Genomic DNA, 14,432 nt, shown 5'->3' with positions numbered 1-14,432 from the left:
ACAATTTCTAGGGCCTTCCTCTGACATCCTCTGACACCGCCTTGTGTTCAGATGCCGTGCAGTTGCCATACCCTGCGGTGATGCAGCCAGCCAAGAGGCTGTCGTGCCCTCTTCACAACTGTGATGGTGTGTTTGGACCATGATAGGTCCTTAGTGATGCGGACACCGAGGAACTTGAAGCTCTCGACCTGCTCCACTACAGCCGCGTCGATTTCAATGGGGGTGTGTTCGGCCCTCCGTTTCCTGTAGTCCACGATAAACTTGTTTGCCTTGCCCACATTGAGGGAGAAGTTGTTGTCCTGACACCACACTGCCAGGTCTCTGACCTCCTCCCTAAAAGCTGTTTCATCGTCGTTGTTGGTGATCTGGACTGTTATCAGGCCTCTGTGTCTGTGTGTGGGCTTTGTGAGTGAATTGAAATGCCAGGCATGTGCTAGCTACACCACACATGGGGCCAGAGTAGACTAGTTAGACACGGCAGGTTTCAGGCATCCTTACGTTGCCTTGGCATCAGCATTTGTGGGCCTCTCTGGCAGAGACTAGTACTGGAAGCTCCCCTCCACCACCACACCTTCACCACTACCAGGCTGGCCCCAGTACAGAGGAGGCCCCTCCCCGCTGGACCCAGCCTCCGACTGGGCTGAGAGAGAGGGGTGTCCTGGAGGAGTAGGGCAGCAGCTGGCTATGGTCAGCTCCAGAGCGGGCTGGCACCATGTACTGTAGGGCACCATACACCCAGACCTGGCCAATCCAGACAGGCTGAGGTCTGATCTGGAGCCCAGTGCTCTCGTTCTGCCTCTCCTCTCCCCACCCTACTGGGAGGCAGGAAGGTAGTAGGGTGGGGAGAGGAGATACCGAATAAGATCACAGAGAGCAACCATTAACACCACCAGTAAAGATGGCGGCCCCTCTTCCCCTCACCATCCGATCCGTAGTCCAACCATAGTGTCTGATAGTTAATGACCTGAGGTGTGCCCCCCTGTGGATGTAGGGGAGAGAGTTGTGAGGAGTGTCCAGATCAGGCCAGATAGATGGATGGATCAGAAGCCATCTAATTTAACAACCATGGCCCACCAGCAGAGAGCCTGAACAGATGGGGCTCATTTTTTAGAAGAAGTGAAGAAGAAGTAGACCAGGCCTCCCCAGGAGGAACCAGAGCACTGGCAGAGAGGGAGGGGAGGTGGGGGAGGCAGGAGGGGAGGGGGAAAGAGGGCAGGGTAGAAGGGGAAGGGAGGGAAGAAATATGAGGGTTAGGGAGGAAGGTAGGAGGGGAGGGGATAAGAAAAGAGAGAGGAGAGGTGAGAAGAGGGAGAAACGAGAGGAGAGAAGGATAAGACAGGAGAGAGATAATAAGTGGGAGGAGAGAAGAGTTGAGTTTGAGGAAAGGAGAAGAGAAGAGAGGAGAGGTCGAACCAGAGCACTGGTAAAAGTTGGATGTGATACAATTCTATAGGACATTTCCTGCAGAACAGTAAATTAATTATTGCTGATTATTTTTTGGTATGCTGTCCATCTCATTTACTGCAATACTCCATAGATAATTCCAGGCTGAATGAGAAATATGTTTGCAGTGTTCTTGATCTTAATGGAAATTGGTTTAAGTAAAAAAATGTGTTTTATGTACAAACAACAACACACGTATTTGCTTGCTATACTACAATGAATCCACAATGCTAAGGCTGTGTGTGTCCAACCAGCCAGAGGTCTGAAGCAGGCCTTGAGATCAATGAATAGAACATACTGACTGGCATGTCTGAAATTATTGATAACCTCCTGGTTGTATCTCTAGACAATCCAAAAGAAAACCACAGAAAATATTTAGCACCATGGCCAAGGTATTTTGTACTCGTTGTAAGAAAGGTCTTTGGTAGTCTGCAATGAGTAATATAAAAACAGTAGGTTGTCATAGCCTAAATGTGGGTACAAATGTCAAAAACTTAATTGGGACAGAAATTAATAATTGTAGGTAGGCCAAATGTTAAAAAAATAAATAAAAATATCCTGTTGGCTATAGTTTTATCTGGCCAATGGGAATTAATGCTGTTTCAGAGGGAATACAGTAGCTATGATAAATATACACTAGGCATAGATAGTAGATACTTACTCGTCTGGTATACCAGTAATGTGATTGCTTTTTTCATCGTGCAACAGATTACACAACAGATTATGGGTTAGTGAACATAGAATATAATTTGACAGATTAGGGGACCTATTGCGGATGATTCTGGGTCTTGAAAATGGGCCGGATGACTGCCAGTCATACACTCATACCTACCTACCTACCACACACACACACACACACACACACACACACACACACACACACACACACACACACACACACACACACACACACACACACACACACACACACACACACACACACACACACACACACACACACACACACACACACACACACACACACACACACCCTTCCCCTTCTACCCTACCCTCTCTCCCCCTCAGAGAGAGCCATATGACCTGGCAGGGAGAGGAACAGTTCTACTCTAGTGGCTGGCTCAGGTGTCTGACTGACAATAGAATGAGCATATGCTTCAGAAGGAGAGGTTGGAACCAAAATGACTTTCCAATCATTTGGTTCTGAACAGAAGCATTCTTTTCTTCGTTCTGTTCCACTGTTCTGACCAGCAAATTAAAGTTCTGAACCATTTAATCCCCCAAAAAGTAGTGGTTTATATCATTCCTTTCTGAACCTCTGAATTATTATTACTTGTTTTACATTTAGATCACCATTACTTCACCAATCAGTGCAGATATAGCTGTTTTCTATGGAGTGGGCAAGCTATAGTTTTTATTTTACTAGGCAAGTCAGTTATGAACAAATTCTTATTTTCAATGACAGCCTAGGAACAGTGGGTTAACTGCCTTGTTCAAGGGCAGAACGACAGATTTTTTTACCTTGTCAGCTCAGGGATTCGATCTTGCGACCTTTCGGTTACTAGTCCAACACTTTAAACACTAGGCTACCTGACGTATACATGCATAGAACTGACATATGCACCCAGTCAAAGGATCTGAGAATGAATCTAGTACTGAAAGCATCAACTACAGATAGCTAGCACTGCAGTGCATAAAATGTGGTGAGTAGTTGACTCAAAGAGAGAGAAAGACAATAGTTGAACAGTTTTAAACAAATACATTTCTTCCAAAATTAAGGAGACGCAATAGAGAGAGAGAGAGCGAGAGAGATTTCATAGTATATATTTTTTCACTTTCACTTACTTAGCTAGCATTGACTGCAGTTAGCTAATTTAGCCTAATCAAACACCCGGCTCAAACAGAGAGGGATGTTACGATAGCTAGCTAGCTATGGCTATACAAAACTGGAACTCTTCAAGGTAAGCTTTTGGTTTTATAAATGTATTGCCACCGGGGCCAGTCGGTGTAACTGCTAAACTGCACTGAAGTCCACAAGCGAAGGGAAAGGGTGAGAGCACATAGATAGATGCGAGAAGGAATTAAATACAAGACTCTGTTACTATGGTGGGAGATTACAATATGGTTTTAAATACCTCAATGGACCGTAAAGGAAATCACAAATATCATGGATATATTGGAACAAGTGGATATATGGAGGCTTAAATATCCTGACCTAGTGAGATATATATGGCGAAAGCTCAATCAAGCTAATCGTCTTGACTACATTCTCGATAGCACCAAAAGTTTAAAAAGTGTTGATAGGGGACAGAATGGGATCGGACCATCAAATAATGGTCAAATACATTACTCTTACAGAATGTCCATGTGGGCTAGGATATTGGAAATTGTATCAAAGTCTATTGGATGACCTACTTGTTTTTAACCACAACAGAATCATTTAGAACTTACTTTTTCCGACATAACATTCAATGCATTCGTAAAGTATGAGAAGAATGGGAGTAAATCCCAAAATAAACAGGTTATGTTATTCTTATTCTAAAATGGATTAAATGTTTTTTTTCCCCTCATCAATCTACACACCATACCCAACAGTGACAAAGCAAAAACAGGTTTTTAGAAATGTGAGCAAATGTATTAAAAACTAAAAATGTAAATACCTTATTTACGTAAGTATTCAGACCCTTTGCTATGAGACTTGAAAGTGAGCTCAGGTGCATCCTGTTTCCATTGATCATCCTTGAGATGATCTTGATTGGTGTCCGCCTGTAGTAAATTCTATTGATTGGACATGATTTGGAAAGGCACACACCTGTCTATATAAGGTCCCACAGCTGACAGTGCATGTCAGAGAAAAAACCAAGCCATGAGGTCGAAGGAATTGTCCGTGGAGCTCAGAGACAGGATTGTGTTGAGGGACAGATCTGGGGCAGGGTACCAAAACATTTTAGCAGCATTGAAGGTCCCCAAGAACACAGTGACCCCTCTTAAATGGAAGAATTTTGGAACCACCAAGACTCTTCCAAGAGCTGGTCGCCCGGGCCAAAGTGAGCAATCGGGGGAGAAGGGCCTTGGTCAGGGAGGTGACCAAGAACCTGATGGTTGCTTTGACAGAGCTCCAGAGTTCATCTGTGGAGATGGGAGAACCTTCCAGAAGGACAACCATCTCTGCAGCACTCCACCAATCAGGCCTTCATAGTACAGCGGCCAAACAGAAGCCAGTCCTCAGTAAAAGGCACATGATAGCCCGCTTGGAGTTTGCCAAAAGACCATGAGAAACAAGATTCTCTGGTCTGATGAAACTCTTTGGCCTGAATGCCAAGCGTCACATCTGGAGGAAACCTGGCACCCTCCCTACAGTGAAGCATGGTGGTGGCAACATCATACTGTGGGGATGTTTTTCAGTGGCAGGGACTGGAAGACTAGTCAGGATCGAGGGAAAGATGAACGGAGCAAAGTACAGAGAGATCCTTGATGAAAACCTGCTCAAGACCTCAGACTTCATCCTAATCAGACATGTTTTTTTCATGGACGATACTTTGGAGATAATATAAAACAAGTACTGGAAACAATAGAACACTATGAAATATCTGGGAAACCAGGCCCGGGACTCATACTGTAGCTGACTTTGAAAAGGCTTTTGATAAAGTACGACTAGAATTTATATATAAATGCCTGGAATATTTCAATTCTGGAGAATCTCTTATACAATGGGTTAAAGTTATGTATAGTAAAATAGTAAATAATGGCTGCTTCTCAGAAAGTATTAAACTGTCAAGAGAAGTAAAACAAGGTTGTGTACTATTGGCATATCTATTTAATATGGCCATAGAAATGTTAGCTATTAAAATCAGATCCAACAATAATATCATGGGGCAAGAAATTCAGGGCTTAAAAATAAAGGTGTCACTGTACGCTGATGATTCATGTTCTTTTAAATCCACATTTTGGATCCCTCCACAGCCTCATAGAAGATCTAGATCATTTTTCTAACCTCTCTGAATTCCAACCAAATCATGAGTGTACTTTATTTTGTATTGATCACAAAAAAAATCCAAAAAAATTATACTTTTACATTACCGTGTAGTTTACCAATAAAAAAGTCTGACAGTGAAGTGGACATAATCGGAATTCATATCCCAAAAGAAAGACATTATATCACTACAATACATTTTAATAGAAAGTTAGCAAAAATAGATCAAATCTTGCTACTATGAAAAGGAAAACACCTGTCTATTTGCGCAAAAATCACACTGATTAACTCTTTAGCCACACCCCTTGTTACCTATTTTCTTATGGCCTTGCCTACACCTAGCGACTTGTTTTTTAAATTATATTAGCAAACAAAATTTCATTTTATTTGGAACGGTAAGCCCAATTTTTATTTTTTAAGTCCTATTTATATAATGAATATGCAATCAGAGGGCAGAAATTATTCAATATTTAAGCATTAGACCTCTCACTAAAAGCTTCAGTCATAAAGAAGTTATACTTAAATCCGAACTGCTTCTCTAGCAGATTAGTAAGAATGTCTCGCCCCATGTTCAAGAATGTCCTTTTTCTCTTTATTCAGATTACAACCTCTCACTTTCAGTTATTTGAAAAGAAAATTATCTGCAAAATATCGCTATTAGAAAGTTGGTTGCATTTTCAGTTTAATCCACCAAAGTACAACTTTTACATTACAAAATGAAGCGGGACTTCAACAAATATTATTGATTAAAAAAATAAAAAAGAGAAAAAAATAAAAAAGTATAATCTTTGTAAATGATATAATTAATAGGACTGGTGGACACACAGTTGAAGTCGGAAGTTTACATACACTTAGGTTGGAGTCATTAAAACTCGTTTTTCAACCACTCCACAAATTTCTTGTTAAGCTCTTTTAACAAACTATAGTTTTGACAAGTGGGTTAGGACATGTACTTCGTGCATGACACAAGTAATTTTTCCAAAAATTGTTTACAGACAGATTATTTCACTTATAATTCACTGTATCACAATTCCAGTGGGTCAGAAGTTTGCATACACTAAGTTGACTGTGCCTTTAAACAGCTTGGAAAATTCCAGAAAATTATGTCATGGCTTTAGAAGCTTTTGATAGGATAATTGACATCATTTGAGTCAATTGCAGGTGTACCTGTGGATTTATTTCAAGGCCTACCTTCAAACTCAGTGCCTCTTTTCTTGACATCATGGGAAAATCAAAAGAAATCAGCCAAGACCTCAGAAAAACAATTGTAGACCTCCACAAGTCTGGTTCATCCTTGGGAGCAATTTCCAAACGTCTGAAGGTACCACGTTCATCTGTACAAACAATAGTACGCAAGTATAAACACCATGGGACCACGCAGCCATCATACCGCACAGGAAGGAGATGCGTTCTGTCTCCTAGAGATGAACGTACTTTGGTGCGAAAAGTGCAAATCTTTCCCAGAACAACAGCAAAGGACCTTATGAAGATGCTGGAGGAAACTGGTACAAAAGTATCTATATCCACAGTAAAACGATTCCTATATCGACATAACCTGAAAGGCCGCTCAGCAAGGAAGAAGCCACTGCTCCAAAACCGCAACTGCACATGGGGACAAAGATAATACTTTTTGGAAAAATGAACTCTGGTCTGATGAAACAAAGCTTGGTCGCAAATGGGTCTTCCAAATGGACAATGACTCCAAGCATACTTCCAAAGTTGTGGCAAAATGGCTTAAGGACAACAAAGTCAAGGTATTGGAGTGGCCATCACAAAGCCCTGAGATCAACCCTATAGAACATGAAAAAGTGTGTGCGAGCAAGGAGGCCTACAAACCTGACTCAGTTACACCAGCTCTGTCAGGAGGAATGGGCCAACATTCACCCAACGTATTGTGGGAAGCTTGTGGAAGGCTACCCAAAACGTTTGACCCAAGTTAAACAATTTAAAGGCAATGCTACCAAATACTAATTGAGTGTATGAAAACTTCTGACCCACTTTGAATGTGATGAAAGAAATAAAAGCTGAAATAAATCATTCTCTCTACTATTATTCTGACATTTCACATTCTTAAAATAAAGTGGTGATCCTAACTGACCTAAGACAGGGAATTTTTACTTGGATTAAATGTCAGGAATTGTGAAAAACTGAGTTTAAATGTATTTGGCTAAGCTGTATGTAAACTTCTGACTTCAACTGTATATGGAAATGTCTGCTCTACCAAATATTCCAACCAACTGATTGCAGCATTAATGCAAAAATGGAAGAGGCAAGTGGAAGAGGGAGAAAGTAAGGAACTTGTATTAAAGACCAAAATGGGTTAAAGAAATAAAAAAGTAGACCAGTTTCATTTAAGGACCAAAAGATTGACAGCTGTGCCATATAGATCGCAAAATAGTTGGGAAGAGATTTTCGATCTACCGATTCCATGGCACATGGAACTAATACACAAAACGAAGCCGGAATCAAAACCTATTAATCAAAACCTATTAAAATTAATATAAAGAAGTATTGCAACCAATAGAATGTTATATATATGGGGGATACAACCAACCATCCCAGCTCTGAAGATTTTGCTGTGATGAGAGAGTCATTAGATCATTTGCTTTGGTACTGTCCATATGTAGCTTGTTTTTGGTTACAGGTTCAGGAATGGCTAAAGGACTGCAACATTTACCTGGAGCTAACTCTGCAAATAGCACTGCTGGGTGATTTTAAAAGTAATAGTCAATCAATCAATAATATAATAATACTTTTAGCAAAAATGTTTATCTTTAATTTACAATCTGTAGAAACTATGAGAACAGAAATGTTCAGAACTTTTGTGAAACATCACAGCACAGCTGAAAAATATATGGCAAATAGAAATAAAAACTGGATGGTGTTCAGAGATAGATGGGAAGGGTTGAGTGGAGTTGAATGGTGGGACTACAAAATACACTGTGTCCGTAAAATGTATATAGGTTCAGAACTTTTGTGAAACAGCACAGTTGAAAAATATATGGCAAATACAAATCAAAACTGGATGGTCTTCAGATAGATGGGAGGAATTGAGGGTAGCTGAAGGATGGGACTAAAAACAAATAAAGGAGAACTCTTGTTAAATATACTGTGTCCATAAATATAAAGTATGCATAAGCTGGAAGTAGTAGTCTAAGTGTTGTTTTCCATTAGTGTATTCCAATTTGTGGGCCGGTGGTAGGGTTAGGGGAAAATAACAAAGGAAAATATATATATTTTTAAATACAGTATATACAGTGCATTCTGAAAATATTCAGCCCCCTTGACTTTTCCACATTTTGTTATGTTATAGCCTTATTCTAAAATGGATTAAATTGTTTTTTTGCTCTGTCATTATAACCCATAATGACAGAGCAACATTGTATAAAAATAAATCAACTGAAATATCACATTTACATAAATATTCAGACCCTTTACTCAGTACTTTGTTGAAGCACCTTTGTCAGCGATTACAGCCTCGAGTTTTCTTGGGTATGACACTACAAGCTTGGCACACCTGTAATTGGGGAGTTTCTCCCATTCTTCTCTGCAGATCATCTCAAGCTCTGTCAGGTTGGATGGGGAGTGTTGCTGCACAGCTATTTTCAGGTCTCTCCAGAGATGTTCGACAGAGTTCAAGTCCGGGCTCTGGCTGGGCCACTGAAGGACCTTCAGAGACTTTTCCCGAAACCGCTCCTGCGTTGTCTTGGCTCTGTGCTTTGGGTTGTTGTCCTGTCGGAAAGTAAACCTTGGCCCCAGGCTGAGGTCCTGAGCGCTCTGGATCAGGTTTTCATTAAGGATCTTCCTGTACATTTCTCCGTTCATCTTTCCCTCGATCCTTACTAGTCTCCCAGTCCCTGACATTGAAAAACTTCCCCACAGCATGGTACTGCCACCACCATGCTTCACCGTAGGGATTGTGCCAGGTTTCCTCCAGACGTGACGCTTGGCATTCAGGCTAAAGAGTTTAATCTTGTTTCATCAGACCAGATAATCTTGTTTTTGATGGTCTGAGAGTCCTTTAGGTGCGTTGTGGCAAACTCCAAGCGGGCTGTCATGTGCCTTTTACTGAGGAGTGGCTTCCGTCAAGCCACTGTACCATGCCTGATTGGTGGAGTGCAGCAGAGATGGTTGTACTTCAGGAAGGTTCTCCCGTCTCTACAGAGGAACTCTTGAGCTCTGTCAGAGTGACCATCGGGTTCTTGGTCACCTCTCTGATCAAGGCCCTTCTCTCCCAATTGCTCAGTTTGGTGGGCGGCCAGCTTTAGGAAGAGTCTTGGTGGTTACAAACTTGGTGGTTACAAACTGGAGGCCACTGTTTTCTTGGGGACGGAATGCACAAAATATATATATTATATATACAATATATATTTATAGATAAACACTGAACAAAAATGTTAACGCAAAATGCAACAATGTCAACAATTTTACTGAGTTACAGTTCATATAAGGAAATCAGTCAATTGAAATAAATTAATTAGGCCACAATCTATGGATTTCACATGACTAGGCAGGGGCGCTGCCATGAGTGGGCCTGTGAGGGCATGGGCCCACCCACTGGGGAGCCAGGCACAGCCAATCAGAATGAGTTTTTCTCCACAAAAGGGCTTTTTTACAGACAGAAATACTCAGCTCCTACCCCCAAGCCATAAGACTCCTGAACAGCTAATCAAAGGGCTATCCAGACCCCTCTTTTACGCTGCTGCTACTCTCTGTTTATTATCTATGCATAGTCACTTTAACTCTACCTACATGTACATATTACCTCAATTACCTCGACTAACCAGGTCCCCACACATTGACTCTGTACCGGTACCCCCTGTATATAGCCTTGCTATTGTTATTTTACTGCTGCTGTTTAATTATTTGTTACTTTTATTTAAAATGTTTGACTTATCTATTTTTTACTTAACACTTATTTATTCTTAAAACTTCTTAAAGCATTATAGGTTAAGGGCTTGTAAGTAAGCATTTCACTGTAAGGTGACAAATAACATTTGATTGGATTTGATTTGATTCAGTTTCATCAGCTGTCTGTGGCTGGTGGCTGGTCTCAGATGATCCCACAGGTGAAGAAGCCGGATGTGGAGGTTCTGGGCTGGCGTGGTTTCACGTGGCGTGCTGTTGTGAGGTCGGTTCGGACGTACTGCCAAATTCTCTAAAAACGACGTTGGAAGCGGCTTATGGTAGAGAAATAAACATTCACTTCTTTGACAAAAGCTTTATTGGACATTCCTGCAGTCAGCATGCCAATTGCATGCTCCCTCAAAACTTGAGACATCTGTGGCATTGTGTTGTGTGACTGCCCATTTTAGAGTGGCCTGTTATTGTACCCAGCACAAGGTGCACCTATGTAATGCTCATGCTATTTAATCAGCTTCTTGATAAGCCACACCTGTCAGGTGGATGGATTTTCTTGGCAAAGAAGAAATGTTCACTAAAAGTGACGTAAACTAATTTGTGCACAACATTTGAGAGAAATAAGGTTTTTGTGTGTATGGAATATTTCTGTGATCTTTTATTTCAACTCATGAAACATGGGACACACACTTTACATGTTGAATTTATATTTTTTTGTCAATGTATACAATATTAGATAGGCTATGTAACATAAAATGGTCATCAAAATGTTATAATAATAATCCAATTTTAATACTACTCATAAAAATATGACTAAAACATAATTCCATATCAGCTAACGGCGATGGGCCGTTTTACATCCACCATGAAAATGTGTGATCATCCCTCTTCCACGCTCAACGCTGCGTAGTGCCTGGAGTCTAAACAATCTCTTTTTCTCTCTCTTTCTTTCTCTTTCACACATTCTGCTTCTTTCCGGTCCTCCCTCCTTTACCCTCTCCATTTCCTCTCCTCTCTCATTCTTCCCTCACTCTGTCTCTCTCTCTCTCTCTCTCTCTCTCTCTCTCTCTCTTTCTCTTTTATTCCCCCATTCTTCTTCTTCTTTCCTCTCGCTCTCTCGTCTCCTTTCTCGTTAACCCTCTCATGTAGTAATCTACAGGCCCATAGGCTTATAATAATAACTTGATTTCACCCTAGCAATTACTTAATGTTCTCTCTACACTATAACTGACCTGAAGACATGTATTGGAATAGTTTTTCAAGACACATTATTACATTATGGTTGTAACGCCAACATTAAGTGAAACCAATACATTTGCAGTTGAGTTGTACTCTGATGTGAGAGCCGAATACAGGTATAATTTATGACCAGTAAAATGTTTCAGTTTGTATTGAAATCCTCAAAAGAACTAAGTGTCATCTGTCACAATAGTTGGCGTAACCTCAATCTGCCAGATGACAGAGTGTTTTTAACATCCCCAACATGTCTGAAAAGTCAACTGTAGACTTGTCTGTAAGCACACACATACCCACACACACACACGAACAAACACACACAGATACACACAGGGACGTAGACACTCGGACAGACGCGCAGGCGCACACACGCACACACACAAACTACTGAAAATGATCGCCTCAGCCTCTTCTCACAGCCCTAGTAACATTAAGGTTTGTCACTTTGAAACAATTTATTCTGTTGGGTTCAAGACTTGTTTTACACTTCATGGCTGCTTTTAAGTCGTTTTAAAAATAGCTAAAAAGCTACTGAGCTGTCGCCATAGCTACTAACGTTTGAGTGAGACTGTTCTTTTGTCTCTGGTTCATGTTTTGATGCGATAATAAACAAAATCAATCATGAGAATTAGGGTAATATAATGTAAAATACACTGACATCAATAATACAAATAATGTTAGAATAATAAGAGAATTTGAGGTGTGGCATCTCAATTTTCACAAGGTCACCGAAATGCATCTTTTCATACCTGCATACACAAAAAAATGCAGGCCTGTTTGCGTTATGCACTGTATGTCGTATCTGGTTGAGAGGGGTATGTTTCCCTAAAAGGTTTTATAGTAAGGTTGGTGCATAGGTCATGAGTCACGACCCTTCCTATGATGCAGATCACATGGTGAACTGGCGAGATTTGACCACTACTACTCATCCACAAGCACTTCTAACCAAACCTTCCAGTGTACCTTCTTCAAAAACATTGCCCCTCTATATGAATGAGTGGGTTTGATGGTTGATCGCATGTAGACCATTCCTATGACCTATGATTGAACAGTATTTATGGATCAAAGTGGCAAACAACAAGTTTGTTCAGTCCACAATAAAAACAACTACTCCTCCCAAGTTCCAAGAATTTTCACGCAGTACATTCTATACTGCCTCTCACACATACACACACGCGCGCGCGCGCACACACACACACGTACATACACACGCACACACTGTAAATTCCAACTATAATAAACACACAAACTCTTTGCTTAGTAAAACGATGTGAAGATAAAAACACGCCGAAGGCATTTTTAACTTCTGAAGAAATTTGAAGGAAGTTGCTGCCAGCGCAAATAGATAAATAGATAATGGCGGGATGCTTAAGTGGGGGGAAGGGAAACGCTCAGACGGAATAATTGAGTCAGCGAAGCGTGGGGCTGTGAGCCAGTAAGGCTCTGGAGCTGTATGTCTGCCTGCTGCTTTACGGTTGAAAATCGGCAAAGCGAGCCGCCGCGCGTGGCAGGGTGTGTGCGGAAAAGTAATGCGCTCGCTCTTCCATTCCATAGAAGCTCACCATTCTCCCGAACTGTTAAAAACACTATCCTCGGAAACATATGCTGCTTCGTCATGAGATACAAGCAACTGTCAACAAAAAAATACAAAAAAAAAAAGTTGAAAACAAAGTGGGGTTGAAAAGCGCACTTTTGTGTCTGGACATCTCATCACTTCTCACATAGTAGCTGGGCTGGACTGGCAGGTCACACAGGTGGAATGTCAAATAGTAGCTTGTCCTATTTGGTAGATTTTAGAGATGAGCCCGACCTAACATCTCTATAGGCTAAACGTTACTTGTCTATGGATGTATTTGAAAATGTTCTCGTGATGATGGGGTCTATTACCTTATGAAAGACTTTTGACTACCACAATTTACAGACAACATGTTTGACATGTTACAAGACAATTAGTGAAGAACGGTACAACAACTTTCTGTTAATTCAATACGTTAAGGTTCAGTAGCCTAACCAGCCGTTATCCGACCCACTTACCTTTCGTAAAATCCACTGGGAGAGGATCACAATGGTCCAACCGAGTACCTTCATCGCAGACACCTTCCGTTGCGGACCACCCTGACACTACGAGCCTCCTTGGGTTAACATACACACAGCAGCAACAGCAGGCAGGGAGCGCACACCAACCAAAAAAAATCACAGAAAGTTTCGATGAAGGGATTTATCAGTCTATTTTACAGTGTTTTCGACACGAACAACTAGTTGCAGGCTTAGCTTCTCCGGTCCGTTTCGTTAGTGCAATGCATATCCATAGTTTAGAAGGATGGATGCTGACGGACGTCGGGAAGTTTGCGCGCAGAGGCAAAGTCACCTTCGCAAGAAGAGAACGTATAGGCTATAAGAGTGAAGATCACGAGAGCATCTTCTGTTCCACTCAAAGCTCGAGAGGTTGCTGGGAAAATGTGCCGTTGGTTTGCTCTCTGTCTCTCTCTCTCTCTCTCCTCTCTCTCTCTCTCTCTCTCTCTCTCTGTCTCTCTGTCTCTCTCTCTCTCTCTCTCCTCTCTCTCTCTCTCTCTCTCTCTCTCTCTCCCTCTCTCTCTCTGCATGTAAAGGCCCGCGCCCAGTCCAATTTCCTCGCGCCTCTAGACAGACCTCTCGACTCGACAGGTAGCCTACCTTTTTACTTCTCCCTCACTTGTATGCAAATACAAAATACCAGCCTTGTATAGCCTACTGAACTGATGTGTGCTTTTAAAAAAATATATTTCCGGAACGTTGGTAAAAGTTGGCATAAATCTGGAGGCGAAAGAAACGCACACCTATTTAGGCGAAGTGCTGGCTAGCGGAGTAGAACACTTGAACCTAATATATATATATACATATATTTCTGTTTAAACGTTGGATATTAGGCTATTCAATTATTGCATCTGAGCTCCTAGTGTGCAGCTGTCCTTTAATTTTTCAA

General features: G+C 41.3%; 1 protein-coding gene across 1 annotated transcript in view; it reads right to left on the bottom strand.

Moving 5' to 3' along the window:
• LOC106582673 (neurexophilin-2) overlaps positions 1-13,924 on the bottom strand; it is a 104,105-nt gene extending 90,181 nt beyond the window's left edge. The window contains exon 1 of the mRNA XM_014165967.3: positions 13,505-13,924. Within this exon, the coding sequence (XP_014021442.1) occupies positions 13,505-13,558 (54 nt within the window). The 5' untranslated portion in view covers positions 13,559-13,924. The remainder of the gene's footprint in view (positions 1-13,504) is intronic.
• Positions 13,925-14,432: the final 508 nt, after the last annotated feature.

This window comes from Salmo salar, chromosome 22 (genome assembly GCF_965601325.2).
Source record: "Salmo salar chromosome 22, fSalSal1, whole genome shotgun sequence".
Taxonomy (NCBI): Eukaryota; Metazoa; Chordata; class Actinopteri; order Salmoniformes; family Salmonidae; genus Salmo; species Salmo salar.
Note: the sequence above shows the minus strand (reverse complement) of the source record. Positions and strands in the feature narration are given on the sequence as shown.